The sequence below is a fragment of the Choloepus didactylus genome, chromosome 16 (assembly GCF_015220235.1).
Source record: "Choloepus didactylus isolate mChoDid1 chromosome 16, mChoDid1.pri, whole genome shotgun sequence".
In the NCBI taxonomy this organism is placed as follows: Eukaryota; Metazoa; Chordata; class Mammalia; order Pilosa; family Megalonychidae; genus Choloepus; species Choloepus didactylus.
Genome location: NC_051322.1, coordinates 34,801,933 through 34,826,861, shown reverse-complemented (window position 1 = coordinate 34,826,861; position 24,929 = coordinate 34,801,933). Strand labels below are relative to the sequence as shown.

Here is a 24,929-nt window from a genome sequence, read left to right as displayed (position 1 = left end):
TCCAGGTGAGGAAGTCCAACACTTCTGCACCTTCCCCTAGCTCCTCAGGGGAGGGGGCTGTAAACATATTTTTTATTCTCTTGGGCATGAATTTTTGAGACAGACCTTTAACCCCTCTTGCAAAGCAAATAAATTGTAAACTGCTATGGCAGGTTTCAGCATGCCCACATCACCCTGATACTGCCAAACAAAAGACCAACCTTGTCAGCCAAAGAAAATAAATAACAGGCGTTTATTAAAGAGCTGCTCTTTTATTTATTCCCAGTGTGCTTATCAGGAAGAGGACTTAGGAAACTCTGATAGAACCTACCAGTGCTGCCCTCCCTGTACCCTCAACCAGAAACTGCATGATCAGGGGCTTCCTCAAGTTTGTTTTTTTATCAGTGCAAACCGTAAACACATTTTGTATCTCCTTTTAATGGTTGGGTTATTGTAATAGGACTGGTTCTTGGCAGTCTGTTGGAAGGGGCTTTATCCGTGAAGAGCTGAAATCCAGTCCTCCTTTCAGTATTCAAGGGCCTTTTCACTCCCTCGGTCACCCAGAGAGCCATCAGGCTCATCGCCTACAAACTGCAGTGTGCAGGATTTTGCCTCTAATGTAAAGCTTTCCCAGTCCAACTCAGCAAGTCTTAACTGATGAGCATCTACCATTCAATGATCTGACACTGTAACCATGGAGAGAAAAGCAACTTACAACTGGAGATCACTTCAAAACAGCATAACAGTAATAAAGTGTAAAAGTGCCCTAAATGTGCTTTATGAGAGCAATAGGTATTAAAATAAGGGAGATGTCAGTAAGGTCTTAGGGGCTCCAAGGAGGTGTCGTGGAAGATCTGAAGCCCAAGAGACAGGGACAGAGTATCTCCAGGGTTTAGCAGAGGACCAGTAAAAATTGGCCGAATGAGTGAATGAATTTTTTTTTAAATGAATGAAATTGGCAAAACAAAGGAGAGAAACACTTCCACCCAAGCCATCAGTATCCCTCTGTTCAGAGCAGCATCTCAATCCCGTGGGAAAGGGGTGAGTTCACAGCTGCTGTTCATGGAAATACAGGCTCTCCTCTGAGAGTCATCACCTCCCTGTAAGCAGGTCTCCAGTGTGCCATTTTACAGCCCCTGAGACTGGGATTCAGAGGAATTCCGTGACTTGCTATACAACGGAGTGTCAGAACTGGGATTTGAAGCGTGGACTGTTTCCAAAGACCAGCTCTTACTGTGAGATAATTAATATATGAAAGAGTTCACAACTATGGAATAAGAAATACTAGGATAAAAAGCCAAAGTATTGATAAAAGCCGAGAAGTCTATATTAAAGCAAATAAGGCTGACAAGAATCCTCCTGCCACTCCCTGCCCCTCACCCAAAGCAGGTGCTGCGGCTTCTCACGGCACTGAAGACGAGTGGCGAGCGGACCTGACGGTGAGGGCTGGGGGCCCGAGAGGTTGTGTGTGCTTCCCCGAGCCTTCCTGAACTCCCCTCCACCCAAACCAGGGAGTTGATGATTAACTGGTTGAGATCTTTGTTTTTCTTGTTTTGTATTCAAAGTCACACACATGCTCTAAATTATCCACTCTGCCATTTTTGCTCAAAGTAGGTAAAAACATCGTATATTTATTCATTGACCTCTAGACCAACCTTAATGATATTTGGGAAAATGTTACTATCATGGTGAGCAAGCCAGGTTTGTGTCCAGTTTCTACCATGATTTTACGGGGGGGACTGAATTCTGACCATTACAAAAAGAATCCTAGATGCATTGAGATTATACAGAAAGCATGCTATCTTGAGAAAACTCGTAAGTTGTTTTAATTCCACTCTGCTTGGATATAATAACCAGAAAGGTTTTCTGCCATACAGTGCCATTTCCCTTAAGTATTAGCAACAGCAACAACAAAATAGCAACCATGGAAGAATTATTTTTATTGAGTATTTACTGTGTGCGTCACACAGGCATTGCCTCCTTGAATGCTCACGCCAGCCCCTTGTGGGAGACAGTCCTGTCTTCTCCATTTTATAGGTGAGGAAACGGGCTTAGAACAGTAACTTGCCAGATGGTGCCACCCTCCTAAGTGGTGGAGCCAGGATTTGAACCCAGGGCTGAGTTCATATTTGTAACCACAATGCTAGGCTACCTGGTGAAAGGTGAAAGCATACATTCCAGACGATTCAGATTGGAAAAACATCATTCCGGTGATTAAAAGTACAATCTATTGTCACCACCAATAATTAATGCCACTAATCTGTACATTTAAAAATGGTTAAAATGGCAAATTGTATGATATATCTATGTATATATATGTAGATATATATATATATATATATAAACATTTTTTAAAAGAATATATTTTGGTAGAAGAGAAAGTGTATTTCTGTTTGTTGTGGTTTTATGTGGTTGTTTTTTGTGGTTTCCATTGGTAGTCAAAGCTTGAGAGAGTGAAAATAGTTGAAGTTAAAAAAAAAAAAAAAAAGTGCATCTGCCAAGCATCATTCTTCACTTTTTTTGCAGCCCTGTTCACTGCCTACCTGGGAATCAGCATGACACACATGATGGCGGTGGTGAGTTTGCTTTACTCTTTCTGGATCAGCAGCGTGGTTGATTAGCTTTCAGTTATATGGGAAATCCTCCTGAACTCCATCTTCCTGGTGTCCAATGCCAGGGCCCATGACTGTGGTGACCACTACTTTCCCTTCTTCTGGGCCTGTGCATGCTCTCGCACCCTCCAGCATCACAGCAAACTTTAGTTAAAACCACAGTTGCCAGGCTCATTAAAAATACTCGATTGCTTGGATTATAGAAGTGAAACTTAGTTGTGTAACATGTCAAGTTCATAGTCCAACTCTGAGTGTCAGGAAGTTGACTTTAGAGTATGTTTTTATTTAAACAGAAATCCAGGACTTTGTAATATCTGAGAAATCAGGAAAGGGAGAAAAAGGATAATCAGCTAAAGACCCAGATGCGTGCAAAAAAGCAAAACACAACAAAACAAAAACAGTCAATAGCCTCTCAGCCTCCTGACTTTTAAAATTCGCAGTCATCAATAGTACTTATTCAGACCCAGGTCATGGCTGAATTATTTAACAGGCAAAATCATTGTCCATTAATTGCCTCCTGCTATGCCTTCTCCTTCCTTTGCAGCACTGTCCTGTCCTTTGACCTTTACCTTACCCTCCTGAGGGTTCTAGTGTCCCTTGACTGTTCCAGGATCCCTCAGCTCCCACACAGGTCTGAGGCTCCATCCCCTGAACTTTGCCCACCCACTACTGCTTTTGCTAGGGCAGCTTCTGAGAACTCAGTCCATGTGGATGTGGTCATGGCTGCCCATGGGAAAGGGCTGGCCCAGCCTTCTCTATGGCTGCACAGAGATCTTACCTGGGAGGGTCCTCCCAGAGATACAATGTCTTATGGTGGAAAGTCAAAGCCCTATCACAGGCATCACTGGGAGATACATTTAGAGCATTTTAGGGCCTTCACATCCCAACAAAGGTTCATACACATCTGTCCATGGACCAGAACCCAGCAGGCTGCATAGCAGAGTTAGCTGGGAAGATTTTGAAAATTACAGATCTTGGGGACCCCATTCCTTGGCGTTTCTGAAAAGGCTTGGGCATCTGTAATTTTTTAACTTCCCCCAGATAATTCTGATGTTCAGTCAGGTTTGAGGGCCCCCATACTCCATCACATCCCAGGGAGTCCATGCATACTGAGCGCCACACCTGACGAAGGGCACAGTGCATGCTTAGAATCATATAAGCTGTCTTGGATGGCACAGAAGAAGGACCTGCCCTCCAGGAACTTTTAGAGTCTATCTGGGGACAGAATGAAAAGAAGTGAAGAAGTAGAGACCAAGGCCTAGTCTGGGTGGAGGTCAAGGGGATAGAGGTTACCGTGGGCTGGACTAATTGGAGAAGGCCTGGTGGATGTGTTGTGTGGTCAAGGTCCGTTAGCATTTTGCTAAGTGACATCTCTGTATCCCACGTTTGCACATCTGGTGTAGAAAGGATGACTGTATGAAAGAGATGGAAAGAAATACAAGACAGAGAGATCACTGACCACCCTAACGAATGTGTGATCCTGTTCCACCTGCTGAAGTCTTAGACTCGGTCTCCATGGGCCTAAGCAGAGTACAGAGCATGCCCCCAAGGACGACTCCTCCCCCCGGGCTGGGTGAGAGCAGGTGCAGGGTGGGGCTTCGAGCAGGTAAGCTTTCGGAAGCCATCTCAAAAGGAGCACGTGGCTTCTCTCTTCTTCCCCAGGTTGGACTGCCATCTTGTACCTGGCCCTTCTGTTTGGCCACACTGCTGTTCCTCTTGCTGAAGTCGAAAAATCCCAGTATCTACAGGATGCCCCTCAGCAAAACCACTTTTCCTGAAGAAAACCGCATCTTCTACCTTCAAGCTAAGAAAAAGATGTTTGAGAGCCCTTTGTGAAAGCAACACCCATCCAGGGCTACGGTCACCAGTCATTTCTGATTAACTGCTCCCATTGACTTCCAGGGGCTAGAAAACTGTTGTTTTTCACTAGTAACAACTTTCTTACTAACCCCTCAGCCATCTGTTCTTATGCTCATTTTGGACTTTTCTTTTCGACTCTAGGAACATCCCCATGCATGTAAGAGACATGTCCAGGTGATATGTTCTGGCTATGGAATTTCAAGCCCCAATGGGAGGTTGGAGCTAAGACTGTATCATATTTATAAAAAAAATGTTCCAGCAGAAAGAAGAAGTGAGGCTAGAGCCAATTATTGATATTTATTGATATTCTGGATGCTTGGTTGACTAAATGAGGTTAACAGTATTAAAAATTAAGCTCTATAAGCCAGCTAAGCCTTAAGGGAATGAAATTCAGAGTCACAAAATCGAAATCAACACAGAATGCTCAAATAACCAGTTTGGACTTTAAAAAAAAAAGAAAAAAATCAATGCAAGTTACACATTATAGCTGCGATCAGCATCTCAGGGGTGAGGCCAATGGCTGAGATTGTCTCTCAGCTCCTCAGGACAAACACTTCAAAGCTGTCTGTTGTGGACGTGGCATTCCCTTGCTCAGGAGATGGTTCGGTTTTTTTCAAACTGACAGAAGTACAGAAGGGAGAAAGGGAGTTGTCAGCCAAAACTTCCCTGCATTGCCACTATTCTTGGAGACTGCAAACAATTTTTTTAAGTGGGCTTTATTATTTTTTCTTACGAGAATAGAGTTTTTTCCAATGAAATAAAATAAGAACTTCCTGGCTTAACCAGTTCCTAGATACTAAAGAAAAGTTATATATTTACAAAATACTCAACATGGCTATTTTCACTTTAATCTTTAAGTTGATGTTGTCAATGCCACAAATGTATAGAATCAAGTCATCAACCCCCATAGGCCCTTTAAACTCACATTTCAATTCGTTCAAGGATGTCTTACATGTTATAAAGACCAGAGGTTAAGATCAGATTGCTTATGGGTGTTACTTTTAGGACTGTTGAATTTCTTTTTTTGAAAAAACTCATTTTCTGCATGCTTGCAATATTCTGTTCTCAGAAACCAATGGTATTTGAACCACCAAAAACAATACAGGCAAAGAATTCTCCTGGTTTTTTGTTTTTGTTTTTGTTTTTTTAATTTAAAAGTTATCAACACTATAAAAATTTTATTACCAAACATGCTGAAGATGGTGGTGGAAAGTTTATGCTCATTACCTTCCAAGCTTCCACTTTACTTATCCTTTCAAGATTTTTGATTGAAAAAGTGAAATTTTGGAATCCTCAAGTCCCGTCCCGTCCCCCCACCCCCACCCCTTTGGGCTTACAGTGCTCAGTGCAAGATACACAGTTTCTTGAGTGAATACACAGAAAAAGGGAAGTTAACCTACAAATATTTCAGGGGAAAGTTCACCCCTACCTTTTCTCAGGAAAACAAACATTATTCCCATTTTAAAGCCCTGCGACCAAAGACTTTTGAAACCATGAATTTGCAGTGCTCACGAATATATTTATATTCCTGTGGAAAAACTACATAATAGGTGTTTGAACTGAAAACTCCCTTGTTGGGGAATTTGTGAAGTAAGAGTTGGAGGAAACAAATAACACAAGCATAACCAAAGATAACCAGGAGCGAAGAATCTGTGCTGTGGTTGAGAGAACCAGAGGCCTCCAAAATGGCCCAAAACAGATCGGCAGAGCAAGGTCTCCTAGGGCGCTAATTATAGCAGCTTCTCCTGACGCAGACTTGTAAATAGGCGCATTTTAAAGCCTTGTAAATTGTATAACTTAAATGTTATTAATTTTCTGAAGCTGTTTTTTTAAATTAAATATCCTAAACTCAAGTGAGTATTTGATTCGTTTTCTTAGAGAGCATTTATATTTTTTCTATGGCCTCTATAACAAACTTCTGTGTAAGTCACTAATAAACTATACACACAGCTTACGTTGTGTAAATATTTTGTTAATTTTTGTGTAAGTTTTGCTGAAAAGTCATATGTGCCATTTATAGCTATTGTGTATGTTAACAATCCCTTGTACAACTATTGTTGCTTATATTACAATGTGCTGGAGCCCTTATTCTGTTTTCATCTTGGTAATAGCACCAGATGTATACTTCAGAAAACCCTGGTCAGTTTCAGATTTATGAGGCCCCCGGAATGGATTAAGGGGGACTGGGATGGTTACAGATGTTCAGGGAAGGCTCCTAGCACCTTGATATCAGTTTCCTGAGAGCCAGGTTCCAGGCACTCCTGGACAGGCCCTGGGCGTCCTCACCAGGGATGACCTTGAGGCATGAGCATGCCCTCTCTCAAGGTCAGCTCTCAAGGACAAGCCACTTCTCAGAATGTTAGCCCCTGAGGGTGGAACCACGCCAAGCTGTCTCTGCCCCCTGTAGCAACTCTTCTACCTCCTTTTACCCTCCTTCATACGTGAAAGAAAACATGGTAAGAATGGAAATCTACTTTAACAGGTTTCAAGAATGAGTTCCAAAGCAACCCAAACAGATGACAGAAGGTGGGCACAGTGAAGTGCCTCCAATGGGGTGCCTCTGTCAAAACAAAACCTCTCCTACCTATTTTGATGATGTTTACTAGACTTATCATCTGGGGTATATACAGCTCCAAACCACCACACATGCCATTTAGGATTTTTTTTTTTGACTGCAAGTAACAGAGTACCTGACCAAAACAGGGGTTTCAGTCCTAAAAGTGGGAAGTTCCAGATTTGGTGCAGCTGCTCAGCAATGTCATCATGGATGTAACTTCTTTCCATTCTTTCTATCATTCTCAGCACCTTCAGAAGGCGCCAATTTCCTCCTCAGGCTTGTTTCCTTTGGTCACAAAATGGCTGCCCCAGTTGTACGCATCATAACCCAATCATGAAGAAGAGGGGCAACCAAATTTGTTGCCTTTTTGGCAGAACTGGGTCGTATGGCCATTCCTGGCTCCTTTGCATTCCTGGCTGCAAAGGAGTCTGGGAAGACATGCATCTGGCATTGTCAGCTCTAGTGGGTGAGCTCTGCCATACTGGTGCAAAACCTATTGGACAGGCAGCTACCATGTCTACTACAGTGGTGTGTAATAACTGTGCCCCTGCACCACACTGGAGAGAGCCATACAGAAATAGACAACACTGTCTTTTGGAATTCACAAAGGAGTTTGGGACAAAGATCTAGACCAAGAACTTTTACATAGAGATACTTTGTGGAATACTTGCTGAAACACTCCCATAATTGTCTAGGATACAGTTGACATCCCAGCATCTTACAAGTTTGTGTAGCCTCTGACTAACAAGATTCTAAGTAAAGAACCAGTCGGCCAGCAATAATGATCAGATTAAGGGAAGCTTAGAGTCAATTCAGGTTCTAATTAGTCCTCTTGATCTAACGGTTGAAGCTTCTAAACCATTCCTTGTTGGAAGGCCCCACTGGAAATGGTGAAGCTTCAATTCTGTTCCTGCTCAATGAAGCACTGAAAACAAGTATATGACATTTTCTGGATCATGGTTCCAAATAAACAAGGAGAAACCCAGTTTACTGTTTGGGTGGGTCCACTGGATCCTAGCCCATCAAAGCCTCGAATTATATTGCAATGACATGCAAGGTCTTGAAAGGGAAGAAATGAAGCACAGAGGAAACTCTGTGCCAGGAAACCTGACTAAAATTAAGTCCCTCAGCCCACAGGAAACAATGGCAGTAGAGCATGAGTCAGTGATCCATGTACAGGCACATATCTTGCGGCAAAAAGAGCACGCAGGCAAACAATGGGACTGGCCAAGCCAACAAGAAGCCTTTCTAAATTCTGAGCCCCCATGGTGGCCTCTCACTTACAGATCTACACTATCCAATATGGTAGCAACTCATCACATTAGCATCTGAAATGAAGCTAGTTCAAATTGAGATGTATCATAAGTATAAACTACACACTAGATTTCAAACACTTAGGACAAAGAAACAAAAAAAAGATATTATAATATCTCAATTTTTATTTTGGTTGAATGTTGAAAGGACAATACTTTGGATATATTGGGCTAAATAAAATATACTATTAAATTAATTACTTTTTTTTTTTTTTTTACTGTAGCTACTAGAAAATTTAAAGTTGCATTTGTGACTCTTATTTATGGCTCACATTATATTTCTGTTGGACAGCACTGGGCTCTTAATGGTTTACAAAGATTCCATGGCAACTCAAACACCACTGAGCTGTTGGAACTCAAACATCTGGAGAATTCATTCTTCCCTTGGAAAGAATGAATGTGTGATAAGTCTACCCCGTTACATTTTATAGATAGGACTAGATAGTTCTGGAGTCTTTATCTCGAATCCATCAGTTCAAGGATTGTAAATATGAATTTCAGGTAATATTTTACACCCTCTTTGGGGACGCTATAGCCTGTGTATCTGAGGATGTATCAGTTTTTAAAACAGCCATAACTTGGCCTGGAGAGACTGATTTTCTTGTGGGTGAAAGAACTTATTCTGAAGGCAGTAACTGAAGAGGACCCTCAGAAACACTCAGAGCACTGGGGTAAGCAGGCTGCCTCCCAGTGTGCCTACATGAAGCACAACACTCACCTATATGTGCAAGTGCTCATCGGTCACAAGTAATGGAAAAAAGTGAAACACCTGGTTATAAGGCAATAGGGAATGGTGGGGACTGTAGCAAATTGAAGATCACACACACTGCCTAAAAGCATTCACATTTTTTTTTTTTTTTAAAGCACTAAGCAGACTAAACAAAGCACATTTGGAAGTTAGATTTCATCTATGGGCTCCATTTTGCAAGTCCTATTCGCAGGCACCTCTTATAAATACTCTATAATGTTTCTCAGCCAGGGATATTTATCCCAATACACATGAGGACTGTTCTAGTTTGCTAATTCTGCCAGAATGCAAAACACCAGAGATGGATTGGCTTCTATAAAAGGGGGTTTATTTGGTTACACAGTTACAGTCTTAAGGCCATAAAGTGTCCAGCAATTGGGTACCTTCACTGGAGGATGGCCAATGGTGTCCAGAAAACCTCTGTTAGCTGGGAAGGCACATGGCTGGCGTCTGCGCCAAAGTTCTGGTTTCAAAATGGCTTTCTCCCAGGATGTTCTTCTCTAGGCTGCAGTTCCTCAAAAATGTCACCCTTAATTGCACTTGGGATATTTGTCCTCTCTCAGCTTCTCCGGAGTACAAGTCTGCTTTCAATGGCCATCTTCAAACTGTCTCTCATCTGCAGCTCCTGTGCTTTCTTCCAAGTGTCCCTCTTAGTTGTAGCTCCTCTTCAAAATGTCACTCACAGCTGCACTGAGTTCCCTCTGCCTGTCATTTATATGGCTGCACTGATCAAGGCCCACCCTGAATGGGTGGGACCACGCCTCCATGGAAATATCTCATCAGAGTTATCACCTACTATTGGGTCAGGCACATTTCCATGCAAACAATCTAATCCAAACGTTCCAACTTAATCCCCACTAATATGTCTGCCCCACAAGATTGCATCAAAGAATATGGCTTTACATTCAAACTAGCACAAGGACCTTTAAAAAACTTCAATTGTTCCCACCCCATCTTGGATCTCCTGAGTCTGAATCTTCATTGGCTCTATAGATGATTCTAATGGGGTCCCCTCCTTAAAAGTAACTGGAAGTTCAGACACATCAGAAACCCTGGAGGCTGGAGTAACTGAGGATGGCTTCCTGGAGGAGATGTGAATTTGCCCTTGTGCTAACACATTCCCTCCCTGGCTCACCTGGACTTGACTTTGGAAGCTCTTTTGGGTTCCTCATGGGTCCCCTGAACACTACCCTCTACTAGGATCCAAATAAATGATGCTCTTACCCAGGGGCCCTGTAGGCAGTGTGTACAGAGGCAGCCAGGAGCAGAGAGCAGTGGCTGGGGCAGGGGATATATTTTTTATAAATGCCCAAAGCTTACATACGAGTTAGCCCATAATGGCCATAATTTCCCCTTTCTTTCTCACCCCATCCCACAGCCAAGGCAATGGCCCTGACTGACTCTCACCCACCCTCCTGTGCGGCCGTTTGGTTACTCCTGTCCTCCTGAAAGGATGACCTAGAACACCTAAGCAGACCTCACACAGGCAATCCTGAAAAAGGCTGACTTGACATTCCCTGGGCCCTGCCCCCAGCCCCCTCCATGCCCATCATGTGAGGAAGGCCTGTGCTTGACTGTCCCTCTCCTGGGCACCCCCTTCAACTTCTACACCTGCTCCCTTTGTGCCACCTCTGACCTTCACAGCTCCTCGTGCATGACCTTCTCGCCTGCAGCCCTGTCCCTCAAGACCCATCACAGGCTCCTCAAAGGCTTCCGGCCATAGTGCCCATGGGAGCCTGAGGTGCCCCTTCCCTGGCATCCTGGATCTACCACCTCTTCCCCCTTATCCCAGGAGTTTCCAAATTCAGGCCCTCCTGAGCCTCAGGACCCCAGATTATCCTTCCCTGCACCCCACATCTAGGACTGACATGCTGCCGAGTCACCAATACAGCCACAGCACTCCAGTTATTAAAAGATGGCAAACTGCCACTGCCCCAAGCCCCTGCCATCCAGTGCTTCCCTGCCACCCTGGTCCTTATTTGGGGCCTCCAGGAATTTCCCCCACAATCCAGCAACTAAATGGTTAATGCTTCACATGCGGAGATGGGATTGGGGATTGGGGATGAGCAATAGTTCTAACAGCAATACAAGTTGTTAAAGGTGTGGAATGTCACCCTGGCAAATATTTGGTCAGACATACAATGCAGACAGATTGTATTTGCCTAACACCTGTAATTTAATGCAAAGCCTTATTCGTTTCCCAGCCTCAAAGTGGAGCTTAAATACTCAGGACTCAGTGATTGGTGCTCAAGGGGTGCACAGCTGGCAGCAGGAGCGCTGCCGTCCCACACGGAGCAGATCAGGCTGGCACCCCTGTGATATGATCAGAGCACCACCGAGAATGGTCCCCTCAGATGCCTTCACCAGCAGCCCACGGAGAAGCCTACCGCTGCTCGCTCATTCCCTCCAGCTTCCAGTGAAGAGCATTGGAATGTGAGAGCAGTGGTGTATTAAGCTCTTCTCAGGTATTAAAACCCTAGCTGAATTAGTTTATCTGGTGTCTTCCCACCTGAGAGTCAGTAAGAACAAATCCTATAGGAAAAGGATTTGTTTTTATGGGCAACTCCAAAGAAAGCGGTCACATGGAAGCAGGGCAGTGGTCATGCAAAAGGAAAAGGAAGAGCCAGAGGCACTGTCTAGGACACGCAAGAGGCAACCCAAGGACACTGAACGATTTAAGACACATTCCCCCTGAGAACCTCAGCACGCAGGGCGAAGCCATTAGGCGAGGAGCAGAGTCAAGTCCAGAGCGTGCCAGTGCTGGCAACACAGCTGTGGGGTCAGGAAACCTGTGAGGGTTAAGCAGCAGCCCCCTTCCTCCATGCTTTTCAGAATGTGGCCACTTCCTCTTCTTGTAATCTTGAAATCCCAGCTTCCCGCTCTAAGGGCCATTTGTTGTTTGTCTTCCCAACTTGCTTCCCACCTTTCTCTGGTAACAGTACCTCCCTTTCCCTAAGGAATCTGCTCCTTCCCTTTCCTTGTGGTTCCCTGGGGTTGCCAGCCTCAAATCCTATCTCTAGGATGCAGGGGAGTCAAGCAACTCAGACCTGGCCACTCACGGTACTCCAATCCCCTAGTGGCAGGGTTAGGCCAAGCGGTGGCCCCCGGACCCAAACGGAGCACTGCAGGATTTGAAATCTGAGCAAACATCCCACGACAGAAGGAAATTGGAGCTGGTTCTGACAATTGTGCTTTGGAGAAAGACTACAAGATACCCAGAATTACCCTGGCTTCTTTCTTTCCAATAAACTCAATTGCTACTTAAGTCACAATTTGTTTCTGTTGCTTACAACCAATAACCAACACTGATGCAGAATACTGCAAGTGACATACCTAAAACATGGAATAGGCTGAGTCAAGACAGACTGGGGAGCTGGGGGGAGATTCCCACTCCCCCTCCCGGACTAGGAAATCTGACAGTCCTTGCTAAATGGTTGAACTATTAATTCATGGATCCTAGTGAGCCAACCGTATCCCCACAGCTAAAGCTTTACAAGATGCTTGGTAGGCAAAGGGCAGGCTGTTGGAGTGCTCTGGCTGTGGTTTTTGGCTTACCTGAAAGCAGGATGTGCGGACACGTGGAGACTATCACTTTCTGCCTTCAACCAACACGCCAAGACTGCTAGGGGTTGAAGAATGGTGCTACCTACCTGTGCCAGTTATTAAGCTGTTGTCTCCCAGCTTCAAATCCACCCCGTCTACCCTGCTCTGTGATGCTGGGGCTGCAACTCTGCAAACCACACTTCCTCTTTGCCTTCTGGCTCCCAGTAGACTCTGCTAGTTGGGTGAACTCAACAGAGAATGAAGGCAGGATGAGGAGGGAGGACTGTGCCCATTTCAGCAGCAGTTTCAGCTTCTTCCCACCCTCCCATAACCTCAAAGAGTCAAGCACCAGCTGGGGTATCTTTCCTTGGCTGAATTATGTCCCTGAACTAAAATTAACGCCCTGACCAGGAAGCAGCTACCGGGGAGGATGAAGGGAAATGGGGAAGCCTGACTCCCCCAGGTCCTTCCTGAATACCTTCTACTATAAATTCACTCCTTCCCACAAGAGGTTAATAGTTCCTGCCATGATTAAGTGTCACCCACCAGGGTGCAGCCTGGGGACACAGGGGTACTTGCCTTCCACCTGAGCAAGGAGGGCCCTGTTCTGATCTCCCATGCTTTAGAATGTCCCACTTGACCCTCCTGTCAAACATCCTGCCCAGACAGCCCAGAGCCTGCTCCCTGGGACCATGCGGGTCCCTCCCCTGAGTTGTCCTTCTGAGTGGGCCCTGCACTGCCAGGGGGTGGACAGAGCTTGGGTGTGCAGGCCAGGCTGGCCATGTGCATGCATGAGGCCCTGCTGTACAGAACGGAGCTGAGTGGGAAGAGAAGGTAAGGTAAAGCAGGGGCCCCTTTTTGTACTCTTGCTCCAGATCCCACAAAAGTTAAGGGAAGGCCTGGCAGGAAGCAAATCTTCTCTGTTCCCTGAATCTAAGGCAAAGGCCAGAACAAAGCCATTAGGTTGAGGTTGAAGGGGATGAGCTAAGAGATGGAACCACAAGGCTGGGGCTCAGACTCAAACATCCTGACTCACCAGTCAATGGAGCTCCCCAAATGGAATCAGAGAGGATTCCATGAAGCTGCACTGGCAGAAGAACCCCAGGCTGTGCAGGCAGCAGCTTCTGATTGGGCAATCTCACGGAAAACCTCAGGCCCTACAGCCCATGCCAAGAAGGAGTGGGCTGCCAGGCAGGGCAGACTCAACAGCAAAATCCTCCCAGAGCACCTCTAGCGCGGCCAACGTGAAGCCTCCATGGGCGGCCCCAGCAAGCAGAGTGTAGGGACGCCACCCCAGCAGACCGTCACCCATGGCCGGGGCAGCGACTCAACACACCAGTCCTGTCCTCTGGGCCAATGGCTGCCATCTCCTGTTCCCTTTCCCCTTTTTAAAATGGAAGTTGTTACTGCTATCCTGTTTTCCCCCAACCCAGTTTTATGTTAGGGATGTGGGCGTAGCACATTTATTTGTCAGTGAGGTCACGAGGAGCACATCCAGATCTGATGGGGAAGAATGAGTGGTGCTCAATGGACTTTTGATTGTCTTCCAGGGGGAAGGAGGTAAGAGCAATGTGGTGTTATTTTAAGCAGAAGTATTTTTAAATCATATATGTGGGAAGAAGAGTGCGTGTGAGCTGGGCAGCAAAGGGGCTATTGCCATTGTCCAGTCTCTGCCACCTCATGTGCCCCGCCCCCCACCCTTCTGGTAACAGATCTGGCGGCCCTGACTGCACAGGAGGACCCCTGAGCTGGGAAGGAAAAATCACCACCCTTTACAACCTGCTCAGAGCGGCTGATTCAGGGTGGTCACTTGACAGAAGCTGCCAATCTCAATTCTTCTAGTTGGAGCTGGTGGGAAAGAACATCTTTCTTTTTTGGTGGCACAGCTCCTGGGATGTGTTGTCAGTGGTCATATTCCCTGCTGTGTGGAGAAAGTTCACCAGTAGTAGAAGAGAACAAGGCAACAGGTTAAGATAAGCACAGACTAAAGCAGAAAGAGAAGGAGGGAGGGAGGGAGGGAGGGAGGGAGGAGGTAGGAGGTATTCTAGCAGCCTCAAGTCCCTGAGGTGCCTTGGACCCTGTGAGCCTTCTCCCCTTTTCTGCCTTGGCTAATACAGATTGGAGGATGGTCCCTTTCAACTAAAAGTCCCAACAAACCAACCAACCCTCGGCCCTTTACAATGCTATTTCCTCCTGTTTTATATATCCTTGACAACCAAATTTTATTGAGCTTGCTTTATTAATAGTTTGTATTTCAAAAATATAGATATAATGGAATTGATTAGAATTAAGTATGCCCACAGTAACTTAAACTCAAAATAACAGTTGGCTTAAATCAGAGGGATATTTGTATCACCTATATGGAAAAGTCCAGAGTTAGGCTGTCCATGCTGATATGGTTGGTGGACACGTGCCACCAAATACTCAGGCACTCAAGCTCCTTCTACTATTCCTAAGAGCACTTCCTGGTCCAAGATGGCTGTTCTAGATCAGTGGTTCTCAATCGGGGGCAATTTTGCCCCCCCCCCAGGGGACAATTGGCAATGTCTGGAAACTTCTGTGATCATCACAAATGAGATGAGGGTGCTGCTAAACGTCCTACATGGAAACGGCAGCCCCCACCACAAAGACTTATCTGGCCCAAAATGCCAATAGTGCTGAGGGTGAGAAACTGTTCTAGATCTAGCCATCACATCTGTGGTCCAAAAATCAGGATAGAGGCAAGCACAAAGAAGAAAGGGGCAAAAGGCCAGTTGTCTTTCAAAGAAAATTTCTAGAAGTTGCCACTCACTTTCACTTACATTCCATTTGCAAGAAGTTAATCACATAGAGCTGCAAGAGAGGCTAGGAAATGTAGTCCTTATTTCTCAGCAGCCTCGTACTTGGTGAAAAATCAGGAGCCAAGTATTGGTCTTTGACACAGTAATTATCTTTGACATGATGTTTAAAATTACATCTTGCTTTGCTCTCCTTGCTGCCTTTCCCAAGCCTGAACCCCAGCAAAATACCATCCTCTTCCCTGCCAAGTAGTGGGTTCATCCCTCACCCCCACTTTTGAGAATCACTGAGTTAGGAAGAAAGACTGTCCCCCTTAGACCATTAACTCAAAACCAATGGAGATTCTTCTTGCTTTACTGATGTCACACAACACATATTTATTGAGAACCTGCAGTGTGCCATGCACAGAGTGAAGGCGCCTCGATCCCACCCATGGGACCAACTCAGACACAGGCATGAGGCCAAGCAGGCAGGGCCAAGGCAAACCTGGGGTCACCTGTAACAAAGACCTCCACGGAAAGCTGAGGTCCCACAGGACAATGCATGTGGAGGAAAAGGCAGTACAGTCAGCCATTGCCGACACTAATTCTGGACCCAACACCAATTCATGTGATCTTGGGCCAGGCATGTCACCTCCATTTTCTCCTTTTCAAGTGAAAGGCTTCGATGCATCAGAGGTTTCCCAGGCTGGTGCTGAGCTGGCTACATGAATCACCCAGAAAGTGGGTTTAAGATGTAGATTCTTGCCCTCCCCGCCCTCCCCGCAAGATTCTGATTAAGGAAGCTTTAGTGGGGGTTGAGAATTTGTATTTTTTTTTTTTTAATGTTCATGTGTTCTCATGTCCAACAGCTATGAGAATTACTGGACTAGCAGTGATCCCTCTCAGTTCTAACAGTCCAAGTTCTTGGAAACAAGAAACAAATCCACATTTGTGTGGCGTGCAAAAGTCCCTGCTGCATTTCAGGGAACACTACACATCCAGATATAAAATTAGGGCTGGCAGGGCCATGACAATAAGGAGACCTCATTTCTCCCAAAAAGCATTACTAACACTAGTGCTTCAAGGCTGGGAAGTCTTGTTCTATTTCTTGTATAAAGAAGAATACAACTATCTAACAATTGTAATAACATTATAATTGGCACACACCCAAAAAAAGAAGATGAATTTTCTTAAGAAAATCTTAACATTTTAAGACTTAAGAATAAGATGCACAACTGAGTTGGCATTTTAGTTCTCAGACGAATAGTCTTTTTGGGTTTCATAGAAGTACAGTATGGGCCAGATTAGAGAAACAACATGGAATCTGAAACCTCAGGTAGGTTCCATGGAACCCTCATTCGTTCATTCATTTATTCAATAAATATTCATTCAACAAATATTCATTCATTCAACAAATATTTAGTGAGCAACTACCATGTCTCAGGCACCATGGTGGGCCCAGGAATAAAATGATGAATATGACCTTGCCCCTTCCCTACCAAGTTTGGTCTAGAGGAGACATAGGTAAGTAAACAGGCAGTTACGATGCACTGAGATAGGGCATCAGGGAAGACCTCAGGAAAATCCTAAGATGTCTGAGATGCCCAGATACCACCATGTAACAAATTTTCCTTCGCATGGGAAGCCCACAGAATTAATTAATGTAATATGCTGTTGTTATTTAACAAGGGCAACCAAGGAAGGTGGGTCCCTCCAAGAGTGAGACTGCAGATTTGCAACAAGAAAGATGAACATGAAAAACTTCATCAGATTTCTTGTTCAAAACATTTTGGTTTGAAAACATGCTTGCCTGCTTTTTATGTTTCTATAAAAATTATGTAATGTTGTCCCTTCGTATACCAAATTCTATAGGGAAAAAAAAAAGTCCTGTTTCTATGTCACTATGGACCCATAATTTCTGCCAGATATAGAGAGAAAGTAAAAGAAATCAGAACCCCCTCCCTGAATTTCTAGGACACTTGTCTTCAGAGACCCTTTCTGTATCTTCCCCCATCACCAAGCAAGCCATACAAGCTCTTCGGCCCAGGACAGCTCAGTTCATTGAAGAATCGTACCTACAAAGGCTGGGAAGCAGTGCACCTACTATCCTGAGTGGTATATACATTACAATTGGCAGAAAATAATGAGAAAATGAAACCCTTTTACAGGTCTCTGCCTCTTCAGATCCTACAATTATATCTCCTTGCCATCAAAGCAATCAAAATACAATGTGGTCCCAGTTTAGCAGCTCCAAGTTTGACAGACCTAAAACAGAGATAATTAAAGAGTACAACGTGAGTACTGATCTGGGCAAGGCCGACAAAGGAGACAACAGCAAAGCTGAGTCCTGAAGGATTAACAGACCAGATATTCATCACAAAAGTGTTGGAGGAGTTGGAGGATTCTGATCAGGAGAACCAACCCATCAACCCACACCAGGGCCTGGGAGTAAGATACACAGTGAAATGCATTAACTGGAAGCAGTTTACTGCGTCTGGAGCCCAGCAGGGAGCGGTGAGAGGTGGGCTGCAAAGGTGAGCAAGGCCAGAGCAGGAGTGCCTTGTACTGAGCACAAGAGAAGGAGCCTGGGCTTTGTCTCCAGGGCAGTGGTGAATTCCTGGAAGGTTCTGGGCTGGGGAACAACTCTAGACACAAGTACAGAATGGCCTGAAGCACAGTGGTACTCTAACCAGGATGACTAGTTAGAAGACGGCACATTTAATCCAGGTAAGAGGTGATGGGGGTCTGGCCCAAGCAAATGGCATTGAAGTGGATAAAAGTAAGAGATTCTAAGCCACATTGGGAGATGAAATGAGGACAGTGATTGATTTGACGTGGTCGATGAGACAAAGGGAGGAGTCAAGAGTGACTGTCTTGAGCAACTGAGGTGGTAACGATATGCTCTGAAAGGTGAAACAGAAGAGCAAGTTGCAAGGGCTGGGGAGAGGGCATCTGAGTAGAAGTTCCTAAGAGGCAGTTGGCTCTAGAGGGCTGGGTCTCAGGGAGTGATTTTGGAAGATGGTAATTCAACCACAAGTCAGTAAGATGACCCAGAGAGAGGATGGGCAGTGAGAAGAGGATCACCATGGAACCCCAGAGAATATCAGCCTTTTAGCAGCAACAGAAGAGAAAGGGCATAAGAAAGGCTGAGAAGGACCGGCCAGAGGAGTAGAAGGAAAACCAGAAGAGTGAGCACCATAGGAGTCAAAGAAGAACAGATTTCAAGAAAGGTGTGCCAATCGTGGCATCTGCTCCTGAGACACTGTCCATTAGATTCCACAACAGGGAGGTCCCTGGTGACTTTTGGAGGCAGAACTTGGCTTGGAAGGAACAGAAGCCAGAGACCCACAGATTTAGGAGGGAACGAGAAGTAGGAAGTAGAAGCAGGGAATGCAGAAAACCTTTGGTAAAGCTAATCTGTGAAGAGTTAAAAAGAAGGCAATAGTCAGAGCCGGATGGGAGATGGGAGGGCGACTATGTTAAAGATGGTAGACAGAGATCACTTAAATGACTTAGAGTGATTGAGCATTCATATAGTGCTCTCATTTGAACCTCATAATAGCCCTCTGAGGAAGTTTTCCCATTCTACAGATGTGGAAACTGACACTTGAAGAGGCTGACTCTAGAGATGTAGGGGAGCACGGAGCAAACCCTTGGTGGGGTTTGGAAGGGGAGCCATTCTCCCTTCCCCACGTTCCTGCTGCCACCCCATCAATTTAGAGGTGGGAGGCAGGGAGTTGTCGAGAGGAAGAAGGAAAAGAGGATTGGGAAGGAAAACTAACACTTCCTGAGTCTCCACTAGGCACAGGAACTGTTAGGCCTTTAGTCAAGTCCCACCAACCCTCCAAGGGAAGTCATGTTATAAATTTTCATTGTATGTAGGAGGACCCCAAGGTTCAGAACGGTCCCACCATCGCCAGGTCATAAGAGCCAACAAGCGACAGCATCTGGATTTGAACTTGTGTCTGCAGACACTGAGGTGCCTGTTCTTGCCACTTCCCCTCAGGCTCCTGGCCCCTCTCCTCCCTGGCTGCAGCCCTGCCCCCACACCCCAACCCCCACATTCCACTCCCCTCTGCCCACTCGAGCCCCCCCAGGGCCCCATGACCCCGCACCAGGGCCGGCAGCCCCACAGCCACGAGAGATGATGGAAGGGAAGCCAAAGGACACCACACCCAGTCCTCCATTTACTCAACAGTAAGTAACTTACAAGATCATTTTTAAATTAAAAATAAACATGTAGACATTCGAACAGAACACAAAAATCCCATAAATTTCTGAGATAAAACATGAGACTTCCACGAAATGCCTAAATTGCCATTGCCGCTTTGGACTCCAATCAACAACTGTCTACAATATTTTGGTGGAAAAGAATGAAAAGTAAGTGGCAAACAGGATAAAGAGCTTAGGATTGAATTTCAGAACTTCCACAGTGTCCCACTCATGTTCCAGACTTAGCTAACCCCACTGCCCTCCCAAGAACCTTACTTGATACCCACACACCCCTCCAGCTATCCCTCCTCATCCCCCTTGGCTTCCCTTGCAGCCTGGAACGTCCTCCTTCTGCTCATTTATTTGAAACATGCTCCCCTCCTATGAAATCCTCAAGGATCCCCGCCTTCTCCCCCTGCACCAAGCTCCTGTCTGAGGCTGGCACTTGTCCCAGCTCCTGGGCACTGTTCCATCCTGCAGTTGGTATGGAGGTTTGTCTCACTGAGCTGCTTGAGGAGAACAGAGCCTGGGGTCTGCTATCTCTTTGTAAACAATGGACTGTAGTTAATAGTACAATTATAAAAATGTTCTTTCATGAATTGTAACAAAAGTACCACATTAATGCAAGGTTGTACATGGGAATTCTATTTTATGCATGATTTCCCTGTAAACCTACAACTTCTCTAATAAAAACAATTTATCAGACTATTTAAAAAAACAGCAGAGAGAAAACTTCCACATGGATTAAATAGTTACATATAAAATAAATAAATATGACCGAGACACCCCAGCACTCGCCAGTCCTTGTCCTCTTTCTGAGCACAAAGGAGGACATTTCCTGGCCTCTGTCCCAGGTCAGCTGAGGCCCCGGAACTGGTCCTAGCCACTGGAATACAGGAGGAAATAACGGAGGACACAGAAATCCTCTGAATAATCGCCCCTCTCTCCCTCCCTGCTCTGCAGTATCTGTGGAGGCTGTAAGTTGAAGATGGCGTCATCACAAGATGGAAGGGATCTGGGTCCCTGAGTCACGCTCAGAGACGAGCCACCCCGGGGGCTGCCTGTAACACGTCTGAATGTCACTGAGAAGGGAGCCTGGTTACAAGTGCTGAGCCGCTGGGACTTGGGAGATGCTAGTTACCTCCCTTACTGCTAATTAAGAGACACCATAAAAATCTTCTCAAGTGGGAGACGATATACACACAGTAAAAAAAGGGAAGGCATCTTAACCAAGATTGAGAACTTAGACGCTATCTATAAAAGAAAAGATAGGCATTTTGACCTTTAATAATTAAAAAGCAAACAAGAGCCCTATGTACAGTTAGAGACCCAGGAAACAAACAGTAAAGCCAATGCCCAGGAAGGAGAGACACTGCACATTGCCCTGCAGGGAGATCCAGTCCCCGGTTCCCACAGCCTGGACTTGGTAATTGGGACAGAGGAATCGAATCTTGGAAAGTCTCTGGCTGCATTAGAATTACCTGTCCTTCAGGACACAGCCTGACAAACACCCCTCAGCCACCTGGTGGCCTCATCCCAGAGACAGGTTATCCTGATGGTTAAGGCCAAACCTCAACTGAAACCAAAACCCAGGACCCCTGCCAACTGGTGCCCAGCCCTGATTCCCAAACCCTGCTAGAAAGCCAGGCCTCAGCCCTCGGCCTCAACTCCTCTCCCCCTTTCTTCAAAGCCACGTAGAGTGGCAAGAGCACAGATTTTGGGAAACGGACAACTTGGATTTCCACCTCCCTCTTAACACCTGGGTGACTTTGGGCAAGTCCCTTGTCCTCTCTGAGCCTCTGCTTCTTCACCTATAAAATGAGGCTGTCCCTGCCCCCCAAGGCTGCTGGGAGGGCTACAGTAAACATAAAAATATCCAGAATGTAGTCGGCAGTTAATAAACACTTGTTGATAACCCTTGCTATTGCTAATATTGTCATTATTTTTATAATGGGATCAGGAACTGGCCCTGAGGCTGTGTAACTTTCCTCACAATCAAAGCAACATAAAGGTTTTTTCCGGTCTGTAGTAAGAACTACAGAGCTGGTGGGAATGTAAAGCGGTGCAAATGTTGGGAAAGTAATGAGGTGGAATATACCAACTGACTTAAGAATAGACCTTAAGCTGATAATGGGGCAAAGGAATGGAAGTCTGGATTAAGCAAAACCTGTCTTTCCAGTTATCCCACTCCTGGGAACCTGCCTTAAAGAATCAAGATGTTCATTTCAGACTCACTTATAACACCTTAAAAACGGATGCAACTTGGAGAACTTAAGATGGCAGCTAGGAGAGAACAGGGCAAAAAAACACCTTCGTGAAAAATACTAGATAAAAGCCAGAAAGTGACCCAGAACACCAGTTCCAGTGATGCACCAGCTGGACAAGGTCTCCTGAATCCACAGGGACCATGCATTTGGTGAAACTGGGAGTCTGCATTCTGAAACAAGTGAGTAAGCTGCTGAATATCCAGCAGCCACGCTGCAGTGTGGGGAACCAGCGGGTTGGCGTTTGGAGGCAGACTAGTTCTTTTTTAAAAAAACCCAACAGCATCTGCAGATATGGCAGCGAGAACCGCACAGTGAAGCGTGGCAGGAATGGGCTGTGTGAATGCCTCAATACCTGGCGTGGAAGATAGCCTTTCGCGCACCCACTGCTAATTGTCTCAGAGCGAGGAAGGCAGAGGTGAACCAAAAGGGGAAAAAACCATGCCCCTTGCAGCCATCTTCCTGGCAGGCTGGGAATGCTCCTGCCCGGCGCCGGGGCCACAGCCCAGAGCCATGCCAAGAAACCCAGTGTGACGAGTTGTTTCCAGCAGCACACACATGTGCCAGTGTCGGTGTGGACAATAGCCTTTTGCACACCCACAGCTAACTGTCCCAGAGCTGGGAAGGCAGAGCTGTGCAAAAAGGGAGAAATTGGCACACCCCACACAGCCATCCTTTCAGCAGTCTGGGAACGCCCCTACACAGCCCGGCAGCCCAGAACTTCCCTTGAGGGACGGCGCGCACTTGTGACATACCACAACCTTCCCTCAGCAGAGGCCCTAGAAGGGCAAGGCTTGGAAGAGGGACCCACTTGGAAATCCCAGGGACCATATGCCATTACCAAGGACTTGTGGGTCAGCGGCAGAGACAATCTGTGGTGAGACTGAAACTGAAATGAAGCTTTAGACTCTTGCAGCAGCCTTAAATCTCCAGGAACACCTGGGAGGGTTCATTATTAAAGCTGCCCTCCCTCCCTAACCACTCAGACACACGCCCCACATTCAGGGCAGACAGCACCAACAACACACCCAAACTTGGTGCACCAATTGGACACCACAAGAATCAGACCCCCACATACCACAAAGACAAAGTTGGGGAGAACTGACTTGAGGGGAATAGGTGACTCACGGATGCTATCTGCTGGTTAGTTAGAGAAAGTGTATGCTACCATGCTGTAGATCTGACAAATTAGAGATTTGTCTTTGAGTAATCCTACATATCCTAAAAGAACCCTATCAAGTTAAGCAAATGCCAAGAGGCCAAAAACAACATAAAATTTTAAAGCATGTTATAAAATCAGATGATATGGATAACCCAAACCCAAATACCCAAATCAAAAGATCAGAGGAGACACAGTACTTGGAGCAATTAATCAAAGAACTAAAGACAAACAATGAGATCATGGCACAGGATATAAAGGACATGAAGAAGAGCATGGCACAGGATATAAAGGACATGAAAAAGATCCTAGGAGAGCATAAAAAAGAAATTTCAAGAGTAAATTAAAAAATAGATGATCTTATGAAAATAAAAGAAACTGTTGACCAAATTAAAAAGATTCTGGATACTCATAGTACAAGACTAGTGGAAGCTAAACAACAAATCAGTGACCTCAAGAACCACAAAATGGAAAATGCAAGAACAAAAGAAAGAATGAGGGAAAAATAAAAAAAATCCAAATGGACCTCAGGGATATGATAGATTAAAAAAACGTCCAAATATAAGGACTCATTGGTGTCCCAGAAGGGGAAGAGAAGGGTAATGGTCTAGAACATGTATTCAAAGAGATTGTTGGGGAAAACTTCCCAAACCTTCTACACAATATAAATACGCAAAGCATAAATGCCCAGTGAACTCCAAATAGAATAAATCCAAATAAACCCACTCCAAGACATATTCTGATCAGACTGTCAAATACTGAAGAGAAGGAGCAAGTTCTGAAAGCAGCAAGAGAAAAGCAATTCACCACATACAAAGGAAACAACATAAGACTAAGTAGTGACTACTCAGTGGCCACCATGGAGGTGAGAAGGCAGTGGCATGACATACTTAAAATTCTGAGAGAGAAAAATTTCCAACCAAGAAGACTTTATCCAGCAAAGCTCTCCTTGAAATTTGAGGGAGAGCTTAAATTTTTCACAGACAAACAAATGCTGAGAGATTTTGCTAATAAAATTCCTGCCCTACTTCAGACACTAAAGGAAGCCCCACCGACAGAGAAACAAAGAAAGGAGAAAGAGAGATGGAGAAAGGTTCAGTAATAAAGAGATTCAATATTGGTTCAATAAAGGACATTAAGAGAGAGGGGGGAAAATATATCTGATAAACATAAACCAAAGGATAGGATGGCTGATTCAAGAAATGCCTTCACAGTAATAACATTGAATGTAAATGGATTAAACTCCCCAATTAAAAGGTATAGTTTGGCAGAATGGATCAAAAAATATGAACCATCAATACGCTGAACACAAGAGACTCATGTTAGACACAGCGACAAAAAGAAATTGAAAGTGAAAGGATGGAAAAAATATTTCATGCAAGCTACAGCCAAAAGAAAGCAGGAGTAGCATTATTAATCTCAGATAAAATAGACTTTAAATGCAAGGATGTTAGGAGAGACAAAGAAGGCCACTACATACTAATAAAAGGGGCAATTCAACAAGAAGAAATAACAATCATAAATGTTTATGCACCCAATCATGGTGCCACAAAATACATGAGACAAACACTGCAAAACTAAAGGATGCAATGGATGGTTCCACAATAATTGTGGGAGACTTCAACACATCACTCTCTCCTATAGATAGATCAACCAGACAAAAAACCAATATGGAAACTGAAAACCTAAACAATCTGATAAATGAATTGGATTTAACAGACATATATAGAACATCACATCCCAAATCACCAGGATACACATTCTTCTCTAGTGATCATGGAACTTTCTCCAGAAAAGACCATATGCTGGGACATAAAACAAGCCTCAATAAATTTAAAAAATTGAAATTATTCAAAGCACATTCTCTGACCACAATGGAATACAATTAGAAGTCAATCACCATCAGAGACTTAGAAAATTCAC

The 24,929-nt window shown here is 45.0% G+C and overlaps 1 protein-coding gene across 8 annotated transcripts in view; it reads left to right on the top strand.

Moving 5' to 3' along the window:
- Window positions 1-6,405, top strand: part of SLC14A1 (solute carrier family 14 member 1 (Kidd blood group)) — a 29,310-nt gene extending 22,905 nt beyond the window's left edge. For all 8 annotated transcript variants that reach the window (XM_037805523.1, XM_037805522.1, XM_037805519.1 and 5 more), the window contains 2 exons: window positions 2,506-2,555; window positions 4,254-6,405. In XM_037805523.1, coding sequence (XP_037661451.1) covers window positions 2,506-2,555; window positions 4,254-4,427 — 224 coding nt within the window. In that variant the 3' untranslated portion in view covers window positions 4,428-6,405. The remainder of the gene's footprint in view (window positions 1-2,505; window positions 2,556-4,253) is intronic.
- Window positions 6,406-24,929: the final 18,524 nt, after the last annotated feature.